The sequence below is a fragment of the Monodelphis domestica genome, chromosome 2 (assembly GCF_027887165.1).
Source record: "Monodelphis domestica isolate mMonDom1 chromosome 2, mMonDom1.pri, whole genome shotgun sequence".
In the NCBI taxonomy this organism is placed as follows: Eukaryota; Metazoa; Chordata; class Mammalia; order Didelphimorphia; family Didelphidae; genus Monodelphis; species Monodelphis domestica.
In genome coordinates this window covers 33,872,242-33,895,393 of record NC_077228.1, presented here as the reverse complement: position 1 = coordinate 33,895,393, position 23,152 = coordinate 33,872,242, and the positions used below count along the sequence as shown (strand labels likewise).

The 23,152-nt window shown below is 50.0% G+C and overlaps 1 protein-coding gene across 1 annotated transcript in view; it reads left to right on the top strand.

Moving 5' to 3' along the window:
* IPO13 (importin 13) overlaps positions 1–23,152 on the top strand; it is a 30,909-nt gene that overhangs the window by 5,710 nt on the left and 2,047 nt on the right. The window contains exons 3-17 of the mRNA XM_056815265.1: positions 826–966; positions 4,214–4,355; positions 4,643–4,809; positions 4,925–5,045; positions 5,237–5,384; positions 5,485–5,666; positions 5,758–5,784; positions 6,000–6,134; positions 6,414–6,557; positions 6,991–7,071; positions 9,309–9,446; positions 9,538–9,634; positions 11,788–11,840; positions 13,139–13,205; positions 13,284–13,342. Coding sequence (XP_056671243.1) covers positions 826–966; positions 4,214–4,355; positions 4,643–4,809; positions 4,925–5,045; positions 5,237–5,384; positions 5,485–5,666; positions 5,758–5,784; positions 6,000–6,134; positions 6,414–6,557; positions 6,991–7,071; positions 9,309–9,446; positions 9,538–9,634; positions 11,788–11,840; positions 13,139–13,205; positions 13,284–13,342 — 1,702 coding nt within the window. The remainder of the gene's footprint in view (positions 1–825; positions 967–4,213; positions 4,356–4,642; positions 4,810–4,924; positions 5,046–5,236; positions 5,385–5,484; positions 5,667–5,757; positions 5,785–5,999; positions 6,135–6,413; positions 6,558–6,990; positions 7,072–9,308; positions 9,447–9,537; positions 9,635–11,787; positions 11,841–13,138; positions 13,206–13,283; positions 13,343–23,152) is intronic.

Genomic DNA, 23,152 nt, shown 5'->3' with positions numbered 1-23,152 from the left:
CCAAGAGGAACGAATGCTCTGAGACAGAGCTTGGGGGAGGGAGCTTAGCCTCCCCACCCCCCAGGCTCAAGAGAACTTGTAGCTTAGTGTTCAATGCCCAGGGGCAGCTACCACCCTTGCCCTTTGCCAGCCTCTCTGACCTGTTCTCTCTTCCTCTCCCCCCTTGCTTTCCCCATTCATGAGCTGCCATGGAAATGACACCCATGTGGGCAGCTCAGCCTTCTTCGGGGAAATCGGCTCTCCTTGACCCAGTCTGGGTATGGAAACCCAGGCTTTGCTATTGCTCTGACCCAGGCACACTGTGTCCTGAGGACTCTGGGCTGTGCCCTGAGGTGGCCTCCCTGGTGAGCAGGTGTCCTTGCCAGAGTTTTCCTGTGGAGACTGCCAGCCAGGGAGGGGAGAGCGATCCCTGGGGTCTCAGGCAGTGGAAGGCTGCTCCTCTTCCCATTGTTCTAGTACCTTTCTTCAAAAGCCTTTTTGGAAAAATGCTTGTTCGTCCATCCATGGATATTCCTCTCTGTGGACTCAGTGCCCCACAGGGTGGAGGAGGGTGTACTACAGAGACCTGGCCTCGGGACAGAGGGGCTTTTGGGGTAAGGGTCCTGACCCTTTCTTGGACAGAGGAAGCAGGTAGAAGAGACTTGGCAGAGTTTTGGTCTCTCCTCATCAGCGGAGGAAGAGATTATAGGGTTCTGGTCACTCTCTGGGGGCAAAAGAAGAGACTTGCAGGGTCTTGGCCTCTTCCCTATAGGCAGTTCTGGTTGAGAACCCCTTGGCGGTCTAAGGCTAAGAGTCTGGGAGAGCCTCAGGTGGTTGTCCCCACAGGTATGTGAACACATTGCTCAAGCTGATCCCCCTGGTGCTGGGGCTGCAGGAGCAGCTTCGACAGGCGGTACAGAATGGGGACATGGAGACGTCTCATGGGATCTGCCGAGTTGCTGTGGCCCTGGGGGAGAACCATTCCAGGTGAGTCCCAGGGACACGTGGAGAGAGGAGAGGAAATGTGGGGGTGTGAAGCCAGTTGCTTTGGCATGGATGATGAGGCCCGAGTCAGTGGCAAATGAGAAGTGAACCCTTTTTCTGAATGGCTGTTTGTGCTGTGCTAGCCTGTTAAGAAACAGAGCAGGAGAACATGGTGCTGAGGACAGCACTGTGTTGGCAGGGGGGAGGCCTAGTTAGAATCCCCCAGGTGGTATCAAAGGAAGGGTTGGGCACACCATGGTAATTCCAAGGGGCAGGAGGAGGAGTAAGAAAGGGTCAGGACAAGAGAAGGGAGGGAGGGCTGCTCCACAGTTCCTTTGCTTCCTTTTCCTCTGCTGAGGAGAATAATCTTGGGACTGAAAAAGACAGCGAAAATGGGAGTTGAAACCAGAGTTCAAGGTTTTTAATTTTTTTTTTTAATTTGGTCAGTTTCAAACATTATTCCTTGGTTACAAAAATCATATTCTATTCCTCCCTCCCCTCCCCCCACCGCTCCCATAGCCAACGTGCAATTCCACTGGGTATTACATGTGTCCTTGATCAGAACCCATTTCCATGTTGTTGGTGTTTGCATTCGGATGTGATGAGTTCGACTTTTAAGACCTACATGGATTACTCTGAGGGCCCTGAAAGAACTGGCAAATGTGATCATTAAATTGATTAGCAATGAAATTTGAAAGATCCTGGAGAATGCCGGAGGGACAGGAGAAGCTCAGATACCTCAATTTCCCTAAAAGAGAAGAAGTCAGAGTCTGTCGGCTCTCAGCCAGAGCTTGATTTCAGTTCCTGGCAGACTTCTCCAGCATCTTATTAAAGGCATAGCTGGTGTACATCCTGAAAAGGAAGCAGTGACTGAGGGGCCAACAGGCTCACCAGATTGGTTACCAGACTGGGGGGATAACATAGCACATGGTCATCTCTTTAGCAACTCCAGTGGCTAAGGTGGTGAGGTTTGAGCTAGACCAGAGCAGTCTTGGGAATTTGAAACCAATTGAAGGTCCCGACCCTGGACGTAGTCACTAATGGTTTGACGTCAGCTTGGCTGACGGTCTCCAGTGGCATGCCCCAGGGAACTGTCCCTAACACTGAGCTATTTAATAATTGTGTCAGAGACACATAATTGTGCTTAGAAAATGTACAGATGCCAAAAAGCTAGAATGGATAGGTAGTGAACTGACTGGTCTGAATCACAAGACAGGATGATCTGGAAGCCTAGCCTGTTGGGCTGCATATTAGGAGAGGAAATGTAATGAGTTTAAAACTGAAGCCTTGTGCTTGGGTTCTGACACTATGGGAACATGCTTGAAAAGCTGTGGATCAGAAGGGTCTGGGGATTTGAGTGGCCTTCAGGCTGACTATGAGTCATCAGCCCAAGATGCCAGCCAGGATAGTCAGGGCCATAGTAGGCTATGTTAAGGAGGCAGAGCCCCATCAGGCTCTTCAGGTCAGCACTCTGTTGAGAGCCATATAGTTTAACAAGGCCATTCATCAGTTGGAACACATCCCTCCTGGGGGGTGGCAAAAGGCATAAAGACTAGGACATGATCCATTCAGCTCATCAGACATACTGAGCCCTTCCTGTGCTAAGCACTGGGGGGAAAATGAGGCAGTGTTTGTTTCCATGAACTCATGCTCTAATTGGGAGAGAGTCAGGAAATGTTTAAGTGCCCACTCTGTGCCAAACACCATATTAAATGTTGGAGTTGAGTTGCAGAGCAAATGGCAAGGCCCAGGATCAAGAAGGCATAGGGGCCGAACTAGTGTTAAGGCCCAGGAATCTTAAATCTCGATGGGGAATAGGTTTTGACAAATGGGTTTGTGGTGAGGAAGTGGAAGCAACTCTTGTTCAGAGTTGGGCCAAGAAAAGGAGGAAAGACTTAGGACAGTAGCTTGAGGGGTCCACAGGATCAGGGTAGGTCATGGGTGAAAACCTGACCGTGTCTATGGCAGCAGAGATCAGTGATAAAGAGGGTTGAACATGGGGATTGGCCAAGCATGAACTAAGGGGCAGATTCCTAGGTGGGACAGTTTGGGGGGAAGAGGAACACAAATGGAAGGCTTGAATTTGGGGAAGAGAAGGCCTGCCCCCTGGCCAGAGAGCAAGGGAGGAGGCAGCACTCCCAGAGCAGCCTCAGTTTTCTCAGCAGAGTATGTAAATGATGAGAGTTCCTCAGCTGAGAGTGAATGGAGGGTAGATCTGAGGAGAGCACAGGCTCTAGGAAGAGCAATGGCTACTCCAGGGAGGAGCCAGAGGATGACCATAGAACGATGAAGGCCCAGCTGATCTCAAAGAACAGGGGCAAGTGAGACTGCCCCTAGCAGCAGCTCTTGAGTCAGAAAGACCACCACAAGTAATGGGAAGGGCCCAGCATTGAGGTTAGACTAAGTGCAACTGGCAGTAATCAGAAAAAAGGTTTGAGGGTTGGGTCAGGATCAGCCTCTAAAAGGATGGTGACGAGCAGGTCAGATGGCCTGAGAGGCAGATGGGAGAGGATAGGGTCAAAGTTTAGAATAAAGGAAGTGGGTCACACCAGGGTCCAACTGTCCCTTGGGGATATGGGATCATCCAGGAAGATGGATGGACTGAGAGGCCACAGAATTGGAGAAGACATTGGAACCGAGGGCAGAGGTTGGAGTGGAGGAAATCACTGTCTAGGAACAGAGTGACCTGTGGGCTTGGGGCCCAAAGAAGATCAAATTGAGCAGTTGAATGGGTGACAAGTATAAAGGAATTGGTCCTCAAGGGAAGAGGGATGAGCTGTGATAGCAAAGGGGCTGGGTGGACCTCCTCCTTATGGCTGAGTGCAGGGAATGGGGTACAGCCTGTTGAGGGTGGGTTTTCTATAATGGGAAGAGGTAAAGAGCCCCGGGGTCAATGAGCACCTGTTAGCCATTCAGTGAAGATGTCCTTGGACAGAAGACTGGACTCTGGAAAAGCCACCAGGGCTAGAGAAATATGACCAGAACAATCCCCAAACAAAATGGGTTGCCTTCGGGGGTGGGATGAGGTGAAAGCAGTTTCCTTCTCCCTTAGAGGGCTATAATTAGTTCTGGGGGAAACTGAGTTGAGTCTGTCCCATCTTAGAGATTCCTCAGGAGGAAACTTGGCTCTTATCTCCTTGGCATCCCATCCCTCTGCTCCCTGCCCCAGATGAGCCTCCTGTTGGGTGAACCCCATCTCCCGTAAGTCTTTGACCAGGTAGAAGAACTTCCCCTTTGCCCCCTGTGCCAGGGCCCTGCTGGACCAGGTAGAGCACTGGCAAAGCTTCTTGGCCTTGGTCAACATGATCATGTTCTGTACGGGCATCCCTGGCCACTATCCAGTCAACGAGACCACCAGCTCCTTGACTCTCACTTTCTGGTATACCCTGCAGGTTAGTTTTCTGTTTCCTTTGGTGGGATGAGGTGGTGAAGGAGGGGTCCAGTCTAGGTTGGGAGCCCTGGAGGTCACATATCATGAAACTTCCATTCTAAGGAGTCTAGCCCTGAAGGTGAGATGGAGGGGGGAGCAAGGGAGGTCAGGCCCAGAGGCATGGGGGTGGGGGCACAGTGGGAAGGTTTCTGCCTAGTTTGGAGGTGAAGCTGCCTGTCAGGCAAACAAGTGAAGCTCCTGAGGGGTCCAGGCCACATGAACTTGATTCTGCTTCCCTGACAATCCCAGGATGACATCTTATCCCTGGAGGCGGAGAAGCAGGCCGTGTACCAGCAGCTATACCGCCCTGTCTACTTCCATCTGGTGGACGTGCTCCTGCACAAGGCTCAGTTTCCAGCAGATGAAGAGTACAACTTCTGGTCATCCGATGAGAAGGAACAATTCCGGATCTACCGGTGAGCTGCTCCCTGAGCCACTGACCCCTGATTGCTGGAAGCCTGCCTGAGGCCTGGGCAGGCTGGGGCCATATTGGTCTGTGTGTGGGCAGTCCCTAATGGCAGCTCTTCCTAGGGTGGACATTTCGGACACACTCATGTACGTCTACGAGATGCTGGGGGCAGAGCTTCTGAGTAACCTCTATGACAAGCTGGGCCGTCTGCTCACCAGCTCTGAGCAGCCTTGCTCCTGGCAGGTACTCCCCCAACCTCGGCCTGTCTTCTCCCCCATCCTTCCCCCTGCAGAGCCTGGGTCTCAAAGGGCCTCCTACAGCCCCTAGTCCAAACTAGAACTAAGAATCCCCAGACACGCCTGGCGCCCCTTCCCCTGCCGTGCCCTGGCCACCTGCCCCTAACCCTCGTGTCCACTGGCCTGTCGTCCCCGCAGCACACTGAGGCTCTGCTCTACGGCTTCCAGTCCATCGCGGAAACCATTGATGTCAATTACTCAGACGTGGTGCCAGGACTCATTGGCCTCATCCCTCGCATCAGCATCAGTAACGTGCAGCTGGCGGACACCGTCATGTTCACCATTGGTGAGAGGCGGGTGGGCTCTGGGCACTGGGCTGCAGAGCCTGGCGCACCTGTGGAGAGCCCTGTGGGCACCTGCCCCATCCCTCATCTTCTCCTCCCCAGGGGCCCTGTCTGAGTGGCTGGCAGACCACCCGGTCATGATTAACAACGTCCTGCCCCTCGTGCTTCATGCCCTGGGAAACCCTGAACTCTCGGTGTCCTCCGTGTCCACCCTCAAGAAAATCTGCCGGGAGTGCAAGTATGACCTCCCTCCATATGCAGCCAACATTGTGGCTGTGTCCCAGGTAGGGAGCAAGAGTGGAGGATGGGCTGGGGGAGGGTTTGCCCCACCTCCACCCCCTTGCTGATGGCTTGGCTGTGTCGTTCTCTCCTCAGGATGTGCTGATGAAGCAGATTCACAAGGTATGGCCTTGGGCAGCAGCTGGGAGGCAGGGAGGACAAGGATGGCTGTGCATGGGGGTGGGGAAGAGCCGAGGCTCGGGGTCTAGCTGTGGAGCCTTGTCTTGAAAGTGACAGTACTCCCTGTTCCACTCTCCTCCTGGCCTTTGGCTGTAGGTGTGGGGGCTCTTTTCCCAGCCCTGTCCCAGGGGCTGAGCATTCTCTGTTTCGGCCCACAGACAAGCCAGTGTATGTGGCTGATGCAGGCCCTAGGATTCCTGCTGTCAGCTCTGCAAGTAGAAGAGATTCTGAAAAACCTGCACTCCCTCATCACCCCCTACATCCAGCAGCTGGAGAAGCTGGCTGAGGAGATGGTGAGCATGGGTCTCAACAGAGACCCAGGTGGAGTAGAGGGTGGGAGCAGAAACTAGGCATGTCTGGGGGTGAAGGTGAGAGAAGCCTCCCTGGGCTGGGGTGCAGGGGAGAAGGTAAAGGATGTATTCTTGGGGTGGAGACCTGCCCACAGTGGCGGTAGGATAGATGGAGGAAGAAGGGGCTGCCTCAGGGGCTTGGCCACCCTTCTACCCTGTTCCCCATCTCCTATTGGCTAAGCCCATGGACACCAATGCTTAATGTATTCTCCATCTCCACAGCCCAACCCTTCCAACAAGCTGGCTATTGTCCATATCCTGGGGCTACTCTCAAACCTCTTCACCACCCTGGACATCAGTCACCATGATGATGAGCATGAAGGCCCTGAGCTGAGGAAGCTGCCTATACCACAGGGACCCAACCCAGTGGGTGACACCCCTGCCCCTCTCCTTCACCCATTTCTTTCCCCCACTGCTGCTGCTTCTTCCCTCTTCTAGTTCCCTTCCTTCCTCCAAGAGGGTACCTCCCAGGCCTGATGACTTCTAGAGCTCCTCTCCTCTTCTTCCTCTCTTGGGAGACCCTGGCAGGCAGAGAATCCCTAGCTAATCCTTGTCCCTGTAGGCTGATGGTGCCTTGCTCAGGCCCTGTGCCCTTTCTTCCCTTATTTCTGTGCACTAGGAAAATCTTCTCTGACTGGGCCTGGTACCACATCTGAGCCCTTCTGTAGCCTTTAACCTAGTCCTGGTTGCCCATCCCTGGCTGATCCTCCATGCCTCTATAACCCAATGAGGTCCTATTCACTCTTCCCCCTTTCCCCTCCCCCAGGAAGATCCCCTCTCACCTGGTCCTTTTCCCCAGGTGGTGGTCGTACTACAGCAAGTTTTCCAGCTTATCCAGAAGGTGCTGAGCAAGTGGTTAAATGATGCCCAGGTAGTTGAGGTAACTTATCATCTCTGAAAAATTATAGAATTCAAGAACCCAGAGTCACTGAGTCACCGGGCATTGATTAAATGCTTATTGAGAGCCAGAGATACAGGAAAGGCCCTGAGGGGGTTCATACTCTGATGGGGAGACGATCTGCAAATACTTATGTATGTACAAGGTGGAGTTAGGGGAAATTGGGGACAATCTTAAGGAAGGCACCAGCATCAAGAAGGATCAGGCAAGAATTGCAAGAGGTGGGTTCTGAGCTGAGACATGAAGGAAGCCAGAGGGACAGGTGAAAGAGGCAGAGCTTCCTGGCTCATGATGTAAGATAGAGTGAAGAGAAGGCCTTGAGTCTGGAGATAGGTTTTTTTAGGAGGAACAGCCCAGAGGCCTAGACTGCTGGATGGTAGAGGACATGGTGTTCGGGAGCCTAGGGAGGTGGGCAGGGGCCAGGCAAGGAGCAATAGGAGCTGCTGGAGTTTAGTGGTCATGGGGGCAGGGGGTCAACACATGATCAGACCTGACCTTTAGGAAGACCCTTTTATCACTGAGTGAAGGATTAAATGGACTTGAGGCTGTTTCAGGGGTCTTGGTGAAAGTTGATGGGGACCTCTGCTACTAGTCCAGTGTCTGTGTGAGTGGAGAGAAGACCAGGAGAAATGGTGTTAAAGCCAAAAGGAGAAGACTACCAGGAAGATTCTGAGCCTGAGTAACTGGGAGGAGGAAGGGGGTAGTTGGGCTCTTGTTAGTAAAAGGGAAGTGGGAAAGAAGAGAGGGTTTGGAGGGAAACTCAAATGGATTTAGTTTTGAAATATTTCATGTAAAATGTCACAAACAATGTGGACTCACTCCCTGGCCCAGAAACTTCCACAAAGTCCCAGAGCAGCTGACCTCTTGTCCCAGCTCCTGACATCTTCTGGGGGTTCTTACAGTCAGAGAGTGAGGCAAACCTCTTCAAACAAACAGAATGGGCAAATCTGGAGAGTCACAGAATGGGCCATGCATCTTAGAGGAATGCCAAAGGACCACAGAGTGGACTAAACTATCCTAGAGACCTGCCCAGAGCCACAGAGTAGGTCAGCATCTCCTGATTATCAGCTGAGTCCAACCTTTCTCAGAGGGGTCTTGAAGTTAGAAAGTCAACTAGCCTCTGTTAAGATGTCCTGAAGTCACAGCCTATCTAGCCTTTCTTAGAGACTCCCTTACATGTACAGGGCAGCTTAACTTCTAAAGGACCCTGTTGACTCACAGTAAGCCAACTCCCAGAAACTCCAGTCCAGTGAGCAGGCTAATGTCTCCTGAGAATTTCCCATCAAGCCCTAGAACAGGCTGACTTGTCATAGTCTCCTATAAGCACCAAAGGCTTATGAAAGTCAGCATGGATAGAGCACTTTACAAATAGGATCTCTCTTCATCCTCACAACAGCTCTGAGAGGTGGGTGCTATTGTTATCCTCATTTTATAGATGAGGAAACTGAGGCTGTGTTTAGGTGACTCTCTTAGGGTCACAGTGAGTGAGCCTGCATTTGAACTTGGGTCTCCCTGAATTGGGATGAAGAGCTCTATTTACTATACCACTCAGCTGCCCCCACTTTGATGGCTTCTGTAGTGTGGGAGCCAGCTGGTCTTGTCTGAGGCTTAATGGGCCTACTTCATCCCTGGATGTCAGGTTTGGGAGGGACTTCAGAGGATGCCTTATTTAACCTTGAAAAGACTAGATTAACCCCCTCAGAGGTAAATGAAGCCGTCTTTGTGGTTTCTCCATTTAAACACATTTGGGGTTGAGGTGCCCACTACCTCCAGGAGCAGCTCGTCACTAGAAATCTCTTCTATTGGTTATATCTGTGCTAAATATCATCTCCAAACGACATCTCATTTCTGTAGCCCTTAAAGTGGGGTAGGTCATCGTCTAAGGAGCAGCAGATGAATTTTATAAATAAGGAGACTCAGTAGGTGTCAGAACTGGGATTGAAGCTCAGACCTTCTGGCTCCAAATATATTCCCAACCTTGGCCTGCCATAGCCTTCTGATCTTCGTCTTAACACTTGGGCAAGGTGAGAGAGTTGAGGTGGAGAAAGGGACATTGGAAGAGCAGAGGATTACAGGGAGATTGTGAAAACCCCCAGTGGTGGGTGTTTTGTGGTGCCATGGGCAGGATCCCCAAGCTTCCAAGATGAGGTGGGACTCAAGGGGCCTGGAGCAGGGAGACTGTTCTACAGCCTGCCTCCTCTGGGATTGCTCTGCTCCAGGCGGTGTGTGCCATCTTTGAGAAGTCCGTGAAGACCTTGCTGGATGACTTTGCACCCATGGTCCCCCAGCTGTGTGAGATGCTGGGACAGATGTACAGTACGATTCCCCAGGCCTCTGCCCTCGACCTCACTCGACAGGTACAGGGCAGGTGTTCCCGGATGGGTGGGGGACCTTTTGGAGTTGTGTAGATGGTGTTGACACATAGTGGGCATTCTTACTCTCTTCCAGCTGGTGCACATCTTTGCCCATGAACCTGCCCACTTTCCCCCCATCAAGGCCCTCTTCCTCCTCGTCACCTCTGTCACACTCACCCTCTTCCAGCAAGGTAGGTCTAGCCAGGCCACGATCCTTCTCTTGTCACTGCCGCCGCCGCTACCACCGCCGCCGCCACCTACCTGGGCAGGGGAATCCAGACTTCTGACTCAGCCCTCCCTTTGCCCTTCCAAAATGGCCCTACTGGAAAGGAGCTAAGAAGCTGGGGCAGAGGTTCCTGAAAGAGGTGGCTGGATGGAGTGGGAGGGCAAGTCAAAAGCGTGTCTGTCTGGGTCAGCCTCTGCACTCAGCAGTGGTCCTGCCTGGGAGAGGCAGGAGTGGGCTGACCCAGGGCTCACCAGGTTCACAAGAGGCTGCCTGTTTCTAGACTTCTGATTCACAGTGGGGTTTGGGGACTGCCTTTGGGCTCTCTGCCTTCTCTGCTAGTTATGGCCCAGATGGTCCCTACTTGACTAGGGTTTGCTCCCCACAATCTGTAAGGGAGGCCTCAAGTCCAGGGTGGCTGTTGCTTGGCCTGGGCCTTATCCTCCCCTCCTGTCCCTTTCCAGGCTCAGTCCCTGAGCCCACAGTGGGAGAGCAGGAACTTTGTGACCCCTTCCTTCTAGCCTCAGCAGATGTGGCAGCTCATACACTGGTACGGGTGAGAGAGCTGGCCAGATGTCTCCCCCTCACCCCTGAAAGAGATATGCGTCTCTTACAGAATACCTTTTCCCAGATGTATCAGTTAAGATTGCCCAAGCTAAGCTGTAAGGTGTAATAGGGCAGGAAATTCAAGTGTTAGCCTTGAGCCCTAGAAGGACTGCGCTGGGTGTCCCTTCTGGCCACAACAACCCTAAAAGACCCTCCACTAAATCAGGAGCTGCAGTGTGCATCATTAAGGGCCATCTGTAACGAGGCTATGGATCCTCACTTGACTGGGATCATTCTGGGTAGGTGCCTCTCATCTGATACTTGCGGCAGCCTCTTAGTGGGAGCTAGAGAGACACAATCCCACGTGGGCACGTCATCCCCCATTGTGCAGAGGAGGATGTAGGTGGAGAGGGAGCCAGTTAGTGGTGACAGGCAGATCTGGCTCCATATGGACCAGCACCTGTAGCTCCTACAGCGTCCATGGAGGGATGTGAGGAGAGTGGAGGTTTTTAGTCTCCAGGAGAAGTCATGACCTTCTGAGGGAGAACATCTCTCCCTGGCCCTGAAGTCTCAGGCATCTCTCGGTCGGATCTAGCGTTTTCACAGAATGTCCATGTTCCTACTCTCCCTTAGCATGACAGCCCTTACTTAGTGTGTCCCGAGCTGTCCCTGAGCTGTCCCTGGTGCTGCTGCCCAAGCTTAGCTCCTAGCTTTCTGGGACTATGTCTGTGCACATCTGAACCCCACTTGGAGTCTTTGCCTGAAGGGGAAAGGAATGGGGAGTGGGGAGGCGGCAGTTCCATAGTTACAGCCACCCTTCCTCACCCAATTGTCCTTTCTCCTGCTCTATCTTACAAATGACCTCCCACTGCCTGATCCCTCCAACCCCAGGACTTGTGCATGTCCTGGGCCTCTGCCCTCCTCCCGCCTCTCTGCCAATTACTGTTCAGGAAGAGTCCCAATGGAAGCTTGGACCAGGGGCCAGGGCAGGAGGTCAGTGCCAGGAAGAATCAGGATGGGGTTGGGACTAGGGTGAGGGGCCTGCCCCCATTCCCTCACTAATCCCTCAGCCAACAGCCTGTCTGAATGAGAAGAACTCAGAGGCCCTTCTGCCCCTGCTTGGCTGGCATGGGCACCTAGTGCCCTGGCCCTAGACCAGGGCACTTTGTTCTGTCTCAGGCATTGCTGGTCTGGGAGCCCTGAGGAAGGAGGCTCAGGAAGGGTAGCCAGGGGTCAGCAGGCCCTCTCCTCCCCTCCTTCCTCTGAGCTTTTGTGCAGGGGAGTTTCCTGATTTGTTTGTAGGTGTTCCCTAGGCTCACTTGCCATCCTGTGAAGATCCCCTCCTGCCATGTCAGCCAGAGGCCAGCCAGCCCACCCCCCCACCGTCACTCTGCTGTTTCTTTCTGTTTGGGGCTTTCCCAGTTCATGGTTTTTGTATGTTTTGTTTCTTTCCCTTGCTTCCTGCCGCTCAGGCCTGCCTCCTGCAGGCCCTCTCCGGCCCATGTAACTGTATGACGTTGAGTTGCTGTTTGGATGAGTTTTTCTTAAGTTCCATCTTTATTTATTATATTTTAGGGCCCAGGGATCATCCTGATATTGTTGATTCATTTATGCAACTCCTGGCACAGGTGTGTTTTAGTTTCTTACTCATTCACGTTCTGTTCTCTCTCTTTCTCTTTCTCTTCTGTTGGAATTCAATTTAAATATCTTTTTAGCTTTCTGTTGACAACTTTTTTTCTGTTGAGTTGAATAGAGTTTCTCCATCTGTTTCCGTGGAAGTTGACAACCCAACACTCTCCTCTAGTCCTCCTTTCCCCCCCGGACTTGCCACAAGGGCCATGGAGAGGCTGCCCCCGTGGGCACGTGAGGGACCAGTAGGCAGGCCTGGGGGTGGGTTGCATTGGGAAGCTCTGCTGTTGCTAGGCGCCCACCCTCCAGGCTGCAGGAGGGCTGTGGGGCCTGGGGAGACAAATGGAATTTGGGGTCTAGTTGTTGCAAGCCTCTGCTGGGAGGTCTCTTGGCTTATTTGTACCTGGTCTGTTCCAAAACTCCTAGGGAGTGGGAACCTTTGGGCTGGTGGGTTCTGTGGAAGGTACTGTGTCGGGGAGGAGGAGGTGGAGGCTGGGCCTGGGCCTCTGGGCTGATCAATATGAAGGCTGGTTTTGGTGAGGTCTGGGCAGTGGGCTGCCTCCAGCCTTAGTGAGCTATGTGGAGGCTGGGAGGTAGTGGGGCCAGGCTTGGCCCCACAATACTCTGATCCATTGAAGCAGGGAGGCTGTGCCTTGCCCTGGGGTCAGAGCCTCCTGGGGATGAGGTCAGACTATGAAGGGCTGGTGGTTTGGGAGTGTTCTGGGAATGGATGGTCAATGGGGGGGGGGGCGGTGATGGGGTCAGGAGGTGCTGTCTAGGCTGAAAGAAGATGATTGGCTGAGAGACCCTTGGCCCCCTGAGCCCAGAGCCGAAGCACTGCACCTACCCTGAGCCCTCTGTGGGAGGCCTGGCTTTGTGGGAAAGAGATTTGGAGAAAGCTTTGCTGCTACAGCTCCCCCTTGGCCCTGACACACTGACTGTTCTTGGCCTCCTGGGCCTCCCAGTTCTTCCTTTTATGTGTTTCCCCCTGGACGTGACTTGGGGTCTCTTGCCACCTCTACCCAAAGAGCCTCTGGTCCCAGCACATGATGTCCCTGCCTTCCTTCATCAGCCATGTCTCCCTCCTGTCCCCCACCTCGTGCAGGAGCTTTGAGGTGTCCTGGGTCCCTGTGGAGGAGAGGGGGAAGGGAGGGAGCAGGCTTTTTTGAGGAGCCTAGCAGGGCTGGATCCCCGGTGTGGCCACAGCCTAAACCAGACCAGGGCAGGTGAGTGGCTTAGGTGGGGTGGGCCCCCAGGGGGTCAGGGGCTGGGTTCACGGGGCTCCCTCTTCCCATAGGCCCTGAAGCGGAAGCCAGACCTCTTCCTCTCTGAGAGCTTGGATGTCAAGGCTGTGTTCCAGTGTGGTGAGTAGGGTGCTAGTTGTGGCCTAGGGAAGGGGTTGGATGAGTTCCCTGGCCTGACCTGTCTCTCCCTGTGGGCAGGTGTGCTGGCACTCAAGTTCCCCGAGGCCCCGACTGTCAAGGCCTCCTGTGGCTTCTTTGTGAGTATGGGACCCTGCCCTCCCTCCCAACCCCCTGGGACTCTTGAGGTCCAGGAAAATAGGAAACAGGCTTCCATTGATCATTCGAAGGACTGTTGTCCTGTGGGCACAGGGTCTGGCCCTGGCTTCTGGGATAGGACCCGCTCTTGGCTTTTCCCCTCTTCCCGGCTTCCTCGGCTTCCCCCTTCAAGCTTGGTGGTGTTTTGTGGTTTTCTGCTATTCTTAACCACCGGACAATAGTCTGGAATTAAGTTTCTAAAACTTCCTCATTCTGGCTTTCTGTGTAGCAAGACTGGGCTCCTCTTAAGTCCTTCTGTTCCGCCCTCCTCTGCCCAGGTGGCCCACAGGGTGACCTTGTCAGTGCAGCTCCCGCCTGAGGGCGCTACTGAGGTCCCCTCCGCAGCCTGTGGACCGGCCTCCCGCCAGGGCGCAGAACCCTTCTGTAGACACAGCCAAGAGGACACACGCAGGAGGACAGAGCTGTGCACACATACAGACACAGCTAAGTGCAGATCCATAGACACCCAGACATGCATACAGGAACCCCTGTGTGTTACAGACACACTCACACATGGACACATGCACACACAGACAGACAGAAACCTGCAGGTATATGTAGACACGCACACATCGCACACACACCTTTGCCCACCTCCTGCCCTCTGGAGCCAAATAGAACAAGTCTGACTCCTTTTCCCCATGATAGCTGCCCCCAAGTTCCTTCAATAGATCCTTATATGAAGGGTCTCCAGTGTTCTTGAGGCCCTTCCCCAGCCTGTTTGCCCTCCATGGGTGTGCTTCAGGTTATCAAACATCACTTCCAAACTTTGGCCCCCAGGCCTGACCACGGGTGTTAGGTGTAGCTGACCAGGGTAGAGGGACAGTGGATGCTGTGTAGTCCCCAGGTCACGTGAACTTTTCTGATCCAATGAGCTTGCAGTCCACTGAAGCCCTCAGATCTTTTTCATGTGAATTATTGCCTAGTCCCTTCCCTCCTAAGCTTATTCATTACTTTAAGGTTATAAACTGGTGCCCTAGGAGATGGGTGGCACAAGTATCATGACCCGAATGTGTAAACCAAGGCAGCTGTCTCTCAGAAGAGAGGAGTAGCAGCTAATGTCAAGCCAGCCAAGATTGGAACCTAAGCCTTCTGGCTTCCCTCATTGCTATGCTGGCTCTCCAGGCTTCTTCAGCAGCATGTCCTCAGATCCTTGAGCTCCTGGTGGAAGTGTGCTCCCCCTGGGACCAAGGGCAACTCATCTTATCGCACATCATTCTCAATCTTCTGATTGGGAGACTGATCCTGATGGTTGCTGGCCACCCTGTGCATTTTGTGGTTGGCAGTGCAGCCAGGGAGCATTGTTCCCGGGGTGTGGCTGGCCCACTCCAAATTTCTCTTGCCATTTCTTGCATGCAGGTCATCTAATGCGGCTGTCAGATGTCATTCCTTGCATCCACCTTTGTGTCTTTCTGTTGTCTTCTGGCCCACCTCTAAGTTTGCTGCTTCTGAGGTTGTGAGTGTCCATGACCCTGCCCTAGATCATTACAAGATAATATTGATGTTAAGAATGATGTATTTTTGGCAACGGGGAGTCGCTTTTCAAATGCTACCCAGCCTATCTTGCCACAGCTGTTCAATTCTGGACTGAGCCCACCATCCATCATGGCAAAAGTACCATTGGACTGCATCGATGGGCAGTGTATATTCTTCATCTGCTTTGTTTTTCCTGTGTGGATTGCTAGGCTTTTCTCTTTTCATTCGCTGTTGGGCTTACCTAAGGCCCTGTGGTCACCTTGTCTGCAAGGATGCCACTAGGAGCCTGGTAAAGCATCACCTTCAGAGAGATGGAGTAGATTCAGGGATAGACTGAGTTGGGCTTTATTTAAGGAGAGATTTCCTAGCAATTGGAACTGTTCACTTAGAGAATAGGGTGTTTCCATGGAAAGCCGATTCCTGATCACAAGATGCTTTCAAAAATTTGCTTCTCTTTTCTTTGCCAAGGAGGATGGTCTTTGGACTGGAAGTGGCAGAACAAGTGTGGTTAATTGAGAAGATAGTAAGGAAAGGACCAGATGACCTTTGATGACCCAAATGACCCTGCCCTAGAGCATTACAGGAGAATATTGATGTTAAGAATGTCATTCTCGTCACCTAGCCCAGATAAACTATACCCTCCAATATTGAAAGAAATGGTGGATATGATTGCTGATATTTGAAAGATTGTGAAGAATGGGAAAAGGAAAAAACTGAAGAGAATGGAATCTGCCAGCTATAAGCCAATGACTGGATTTGTGCAGATTGTAAACATCTAGAAAAGGAAACAGCAATCACAGAAAGTCATCTTGAACCAGTTGTGTTAGGATAACTGGTCTTTTTGGACAGCCTTACTAGACTAGAAGAGCTAGGAAATGCCATTAATGCTTTTTATTGAACTCTTAGCAAAGCATTTGGCTGAGTTTCTCATATTATTCTGATTGGATGTGGACTAGAATACAATACAGTTATATGGATTTGAAACCAGTTGAATGGCCAGGCCTAGAGTAGCCTTTGGTAGTTTGATGTCAGCCTGGCAGGAGGTCTCCAGTTGAGTACCCCAGGTATCCGTGCTTTGCTCCATGCTATTTATTGTTCTTATCAGTGACTAGGAGAAAGACCGAGATGGCTAACAACTCTTGGAAAAAAATAGTAACTTTGCTCCTTGACAAGTCAGTCCAAGATAATATTGACAGTCTTTGGGCTGAATCTCCTAAGTTGACTTTTTTAAGGATGAAATCTAGTAGGTGAAATTTAATATAAAGTCTCAGGTCTTGGTCTTTTTAAAAAAAAAAGAGCCAACTTCATAGTACCCTATGGCAGAGCATACCTCCAGAGTCTATCTGAAAAAGATGTGTGGCCTGTGAGCTCAACAGTGTGATACTATTCCTAAGAAAGTGGCTGCCATCTTGGGCTGCCTCAGTAGGGACTGAGGGTCCAAGAATGAGGAAGTGACAGCTCTCCTATGCTCCATTCTCTCAGATGACATCCAGAATGCTGCATTCAGTCCAAGTTTAGGGAGGATGTGGATCAGCTACCTGGAGTCTGTCCAGAGGAGGGTGACCAGGATGGAGAAGGGCCTCAAGTTCATGAAATGGAGGGCCTCTGCCATCAAGGCCTTATGTGTGAGATGTCTAGACAAAATAAACACAAGGTAATTTCTGAAGAGGAAACCATAACTAGAGGTTGGGAAACATGAAGAAAGACTGGGAGAAAATGAGCTGGGATTGTAGGAGGTGGAGGTGAGGAAAGAGAACATCCCAGGCCTGGGGGCCGAACTTTGGAGACTGAAGGGAAGGTCAACAATAAAGCTAGTTTGGCTGACCTGTAATATGCATGAAAGGAGGCAGTGGATAAGAAGGCTGGAGAAGGGAGGGAGTGAGGAACTCTGAATGCCAACAGAAGCAGCTTGCATTTAATTTGAGAGATAACAGGGAGTAGCTGGTGTTTATTGAATTGGAATGAGGAGTGCCATTGGCATGGTAAACATAAGATTTTAGGAAAATCACCTGGGGGGGGGTGCGGCACAGAGAGCAGGGAAGTAAAGACAGAGAGTCAGTGAAGCAACTCTTTCAGTTCAGGTAAAAGGTATTGAAGGTTTTGGTCTAGCTTAGTGGCTCTGTTAGTGAAGAAACAGGGTGTAGAGGCAGATTGAGAGGACAATAGAATGAATGGAGGGGGGTGAAAGCCTGGGTGAGTACAAGGACAGTGGCACCCTCCACAGAAATAGGGAGACTTGGAAGAGCCCTGGGCTTGGGAACAAGAGCAGGGAGTTTTGTTTTGGACATGTTGAGTCGAGGTGCCTCCAGAACCTCCACCGGGAAATGTCCAAGAGGCAGTTGTTGATATGAGACTGAACCTCAAAAGAGATGGGGATGCATCTATAGACCTGGGAATCGTCATCACTGAAAGAGTAATTGAACCCATGGGAGTTTGTGAGAATGCCAGAAAGAGTGTGAAACCTTGGGGAACATCTGCAGCTGGTTAGGGTGATGTGGGTGATGATCCAGCCAAAACAAAGCTCTCTGATGGGATGATTGGATCATTGTTCACTTTGGAAAGAGCACTTTGAGTTAAGTGATGAAGGCAGAAGATTGCAGAGCATTGAGAAGTGGGAGGATGGTGAAATGGAGGCAGCAACTAGAGATTACTTTTTTTTTTAACCCTTACCTTTTGCCTTAGAATCATACTAAGTATTGGTTCCAAAGCGGAAGAGTGGTAAGGGCTAGGCATTAGAGATTGTGACTTGCCCAGAGTCATACATCTAGGAAATTACTGAGGACAGATTTAAACTCCAGGCCTGGCTCTTGAGCCACCTGTCTCCCATGTAAGGTATTTTAAAGAGAAGAGTGAGGAGGGAATTTGAGAAAGGATCTGGATTGGGTCATAAATCTGAATAGAGGAGTCTTTAAGGGGAGGAGGTGCTGAATGGTAGAGTTAGGGGGTGGGTCCCTCTGGAAGTGGCAGAGGGGAGCAAGCACTAACAGTTTCTTTGAGAATAGAATTAGGAAGCTCTGACTGGAAAATGTGGAATCCCATCACAAAAGTGGAATCTATTCTTATCTTGATTTGATGGCTGTAGTCATCCTTTCTAAATCAGCTGCCTGGGTCCTGTCAGAGGGTTTACTAATTAAAGATCAAAATCAGCTTCAGATTTAGAGAACACAAGTCAGTATGCAATGAAGCCAGCTCCAACTTGACAGTTTAAAACAACCTTCTGAGGTTCTGAAGGTAACTGATGGTACATCAGTCTGAGGGTAACTGATGGACAGTTGGTAGTCTCCACTGTGTCTTTGTAATGGCAAGAGAAAGAAAGGAAATTGCCCATAGCTAGCACTTTGGGTGGACATGAGCAGGAATTGCACTGAATGGGTTTCTATTTGCATAATTGGAGAGAACATTCAGATTGATGAGGTCTCAGATCCATTCAGATATTATTAGGGAATGGATAAGGTAACAGACATTGACATTAAGTTATCCCCATTTTCTGTGGAAGTTTAACCAATATAAAGCAATCCCCGCACAGAAGAGAAGAGACCAAAACATCCTAGAAAGTGCTTGAGTTCCATCTCTTTGCCAAGCAGCAAAATATGATAGCCAAGCAACCCCCATTTAGAATACAACCTTGTTTACAAAATTTTGTGGGGGAGAATGGCAGATTATAAGCAGAACTTTCTTATAAAATAGCAGCAAGAGTTGAAGAAAAATATCTTGACTCTAGATGCTGGAACCAGTGAGCAGTAGATGACAAGAATCACTCTGAAATTTGTGATCAAATGTCTGTATCGGTGACCAGAGAAGCTTGGGTTCAAGTTCCCCTGTGTACTCTACAAGGAAGATACCAGTGGAAGTTACACAAGATCCAGCTGTCCAAGAATCTGAAGGAGGGAGAGCACAGTGCCAGATGGTTTTACTCCTAGAAAAAGGCAATCCCCAGGACTTGGAAAACTCCTCATCTCCACAGCCTTAGAGAATAGCTTTTTACCCATATCAGAAGTGTGCAGCTGGGAGTTGACGGTGCTCCACAACAGAGCACATCTTGACAGTCCCCCACAGATGAGAACCCCCACCAGAGAAGACAAGAATATAATTTAATTCAGATCAGAGAAAGGCCTAAACAACCCATCTGAGGGTGTCTCCCAGGAATGTGCTGAGATCACACAAGATCCCTTAAGAGATGGAATTCAGACAGTAACCAGGAACAATGTCTACTCTTCCTCCCCGGTCACTGCTTATCACTATCATGGGAGCAGCCAGCATCCTGCCCACAAGCTCTTGGTAGATGTCTCCTGAATGAGAACCAGGACCACTCTAAGCAATTCAGCCTGAGCATCTGTGCAGGAAGAATAAGGAGTAGGATCCTCCCCAGTCACTCTCAGTGGCTGTCCAGACCATTCACTGCAACATGGATGATGTTGGGAGGACCAAGCTGGGCAAAAGTCAAGACAGTTATTGATGGCCTGGGTAAAAGTGGGTGACCTAGACTTCTTCAGAGTCTAACTGAGTTCTGAGTGCTCAACAGCACCTGCTTTGGTCACCTTTGTGGTCTTTGGAACAAATTGTTCTTGTCCACTCATCACACCAGGGAAAAGTCTTCACATATTTAGGGTCAGCATCCCTCTAACTCAATTTGAGAGCCATTGGTTACCTTCAGCCTGATTTTGCCCATCTGCTGACATGGTTTTACCAGGATATGGCCGCTGTGCATGCCAGTTTCTTGGCGTCCCTGATGAGAGCTAGAGTGAAAGACAGACAATGAAAGTGGTTGAGCAGCCCTCAAATCAGAGATGCTAGTCCTGATTTCCTCATACACCCCACCATCAATGTGAAATCCCTACATCAGTCACTAATGATTCATCTCTGGACCTGGCCACACAACCATTTCTAAATCTCAACACTCACCCTGCTTTTTCTGAGGCATGTTTAAGGCCTGGGTCTTATTCTACCATATTGCCCTCCTTTTCCAGATGTTTATTAACCATCGCTTTTAATGATATGCTTTTTAGGTAGGAATTCAAGCCAAGTTCACTGACCTATAATTCATAGGCTCCATTTTCTTTCCTTCTTTGAAAAGTGGGATGTTCACCCTGCTCCAATCCTCTGGTGTGTCTCACTCTCCACATGGACTACCTTGGGAAATTAGTGGGTTTCCTTTCCCTAGAGGTCTTCAAGCAAAGACTAGCTGACCATTTTGGGGGTGTGTTGTAGAAGGCTTTCTTGTACAGGTTTGACTAGGTAACATCTGAGTTCCCATCCAACTCTAAAATCCTGTGATCTTTCAGAGACCTCTGACAGCAATTGTATGAGTATTTCTTTTTTGTTCTAAGAATGTGGCTCTTCTGGCCCTGGGGATCTGAATTCATTGAGGGCAGTTGGGTCTTATTATCTACCGCCTTATCTTTAGTTTCAATTTCTCATTGGTCATTTTTGTCTCTCTATCTTCTGCAAAATTGTTTAGCTTGGCAGGGGGAATAACCCAGAGCTGAGCAGGTCACCTTCTCTCTGGTGCCAGTTATTGTCCCATTCCCTCTCAGCTCTTTTCTCCAATTTCACAAGAACCAATCCTTTTGTGGTCAGCCTACTGTCCAGCCTGAGTCTTAATGCCCTGTTTCACACATTTGGGCTCTCATCCTTCATTGCCTGCCTGTGTTTCTACTTTGGGAAAATACACATCTTTGTAAGTGCTTAAGTAGGCTGCTAAGTTCCATCTGCCTATAAAAGATCAGCAAATCAGTGGGTCCTAGGGCTAGGACTGGAAGGAAACTTGGCATACATCCCTTTCATTTTACAGATGAAGGAACTGAGGCCCAGACTGTTGAACTGTGGCTGCTCAAAGGGGATTTGAGCCCTAGTCCTCTAATTGCAGAGCTTGTCCTCATTCCCATGGCCTCTTTCAATGACTCCTCTTTTCTTCATCAGAATTGTTTCTCTGGTTTTAGAATTTTAAATTTTTGGATTTACTGAATTCTTGGGCTCATTTACCTAGTATGTTCCACCATCCTCTGTTCTCCTTTGTAACTAGTTCCAAAATAGTTTGGAGAATTCCCTCTTTATAATATAGTTTGAGGTGATAATGCATGCTGCTTTGTTACTATTATTTTTCCTTTCACAAATCCCATGATGGAACAGATACTTCCTTGTGATGTTCCCATCATCTCCACCCAGCCAGACAGCCAGTTCTTCCATTTTGGTAAGAGCTGCACAATAGAATTTCTCCCCCCATTGGCCTTTCACTTTTTGAACGATGGAATTATCAGTAGTAAATCATAACATACAGTTCTTAGCTGCCCCAATTTCAGCAAAGAATGAGTTCCTGAAAATGTCTGGTTGTCACTATCCTGCCCTAGTGCCAAGCTTCCCATATTTCCTAAACTCTTCTTCCTTTTCTTCTTTCTGCCCAGGTGATCTTTAGTCTACTCCAAAAAAATCACTTCTGTTTTTCCCTCTACTCACCCTCTCCTGAACAAAACTTCCCTGCCTTTTCTGCCTTCTGTCTCCTCTTCTCCAACTCTACCCCATTGCACTCTCTCATATTTCCTCATGATGAGTCTGCATGGATCTGCCCTTGGAGTCAGGAAGAAGTGGGTTCAAATCCTGCTGCCCAACACCTGCTTTCTGTGTGAGTCTAAGCACCTTTCAGTGCCCCAGGCCACTGTCAAAGACTTTTTACAAGGCAAGTGCTGACCCGCACCAGCAATGAAATCTTAGATCTGGGCTCCTGTCTCCCTCTGCCCCCCACCATGAGTGTGTCTATGTATGTGTGTATGAATATACATATATATACACATACATACTCAAATTGTTTAACCCTTACCTTCCTTCTTAGAATCAGTATTGTACATTGCTTCCAAGACAAGAGTGGTAAGGGCTAAGCAATGGAGTTAAGTCACTTGCCCAGGGTCACACAGCTAGGAAGTGTTAGAGGCCAGGTTTGAATCCAGGACCTCCCATCTCTGGGCCTCGCTCTCTATCCACTGAGCTACCCAGCTACCTCTGGTATATTCTTCATAATCAGTACAACTTCAACTCCCTCTTCATTCTGTTCTTTGTTCTCCTATTCCTTTGGGTTGTGGTCTGCCCTTCCTTCCAAAGTCCTGTGTGAGGTTCAAGTCTCCTCCTGCCATCTCTTCCTGGAAGGTTGAATTGCCTATGAATCAGGAGCCAGAGTTCACCTGGTTTGTTACTGGTCCTTGGGACCTTTGTGGTCAGTCAGCCAGAGGTGCTCATGGACCGTATCGTTGGCTTCTTCCTTGTGGATTTCTCAATGTGTCAGTTAGTGCTCCTCATTGTTTTGGCTGATAGACCTCATCCTTCTACCTGATTCCCGTCTTGGTCTTTAGTTCATGTGCTCTTATCTGGCCTTCCTCTGATCACAGTGTGCCTGGATTTTTCTCTCCCATCCTAAGTCCAGAGGATAGTGGACAGAGAATGGTGCCTATTTCCTCTCATCCTCTTGCTGTTGACCTTCACCCAGATGCTCACCACAGTGTTTCTCCTTTCTTTACCCCATATTTGACTTATTCTGATGTTTTAAAAGAAGAGAAAGCTTTCCATGGTCATATTCCAGACTTGAACTCTATTCCACAAGTCTCAGTAATAACTGTGAGACCAAACTGACCTCTTTGCTTTAAAGTTATCTTTGTTCTTGGGTGTTAGATATAGCAGTTCTCACTTTATATAAGTGGAACTTTCTGCAGACCTCTTATTAGTTTTTACATGATGTGGAATTCCTAGCAAGCATGCAGAAAAGAGGCAGGAATTTCCCTGGGCACCTGTGAAAGAAGGAGGCTGGCATATGGTTCAAGGATGGGTAAGGGCCAGAGATAGAGAAATGAGAGCAAAAGGAGGCACACTCAAAGGCTAGAGTCAGTGACATGGGGGCCTGACCAGAAGACAGGAAGAACATGGGGGACAGGTTGGGTGACCCATGGGTGATTGCCTAACTAAGACAGTTGGGAAGAGTAGGGCAAAGGTCTCCTCTTGAAGATGGAGATCTCAAGCAGAGCCTGCAATCCATTTGCAGTGGTGCCAGTCTCCTCACGTTGGTTCTTTGCTTTCATTAGGAGGTTTTTTTTGTTTTTTTTGGTGGGGCAGTGGGAGGCTGCAGAGCACTAGGAGTGAAGAGAAGAGCACACAGTACTTTGAAGTTAATGGGTGTTTTTTGGAATGCGGATTTCCTTCAGAATTCTTTAAGTCAAATTTCCAGAAAGCAAGAACTGACCGTGTTGTGTGTTCTCCACTGGCCTTTTACATGTTGTCATGCTGGCATGCTCTGT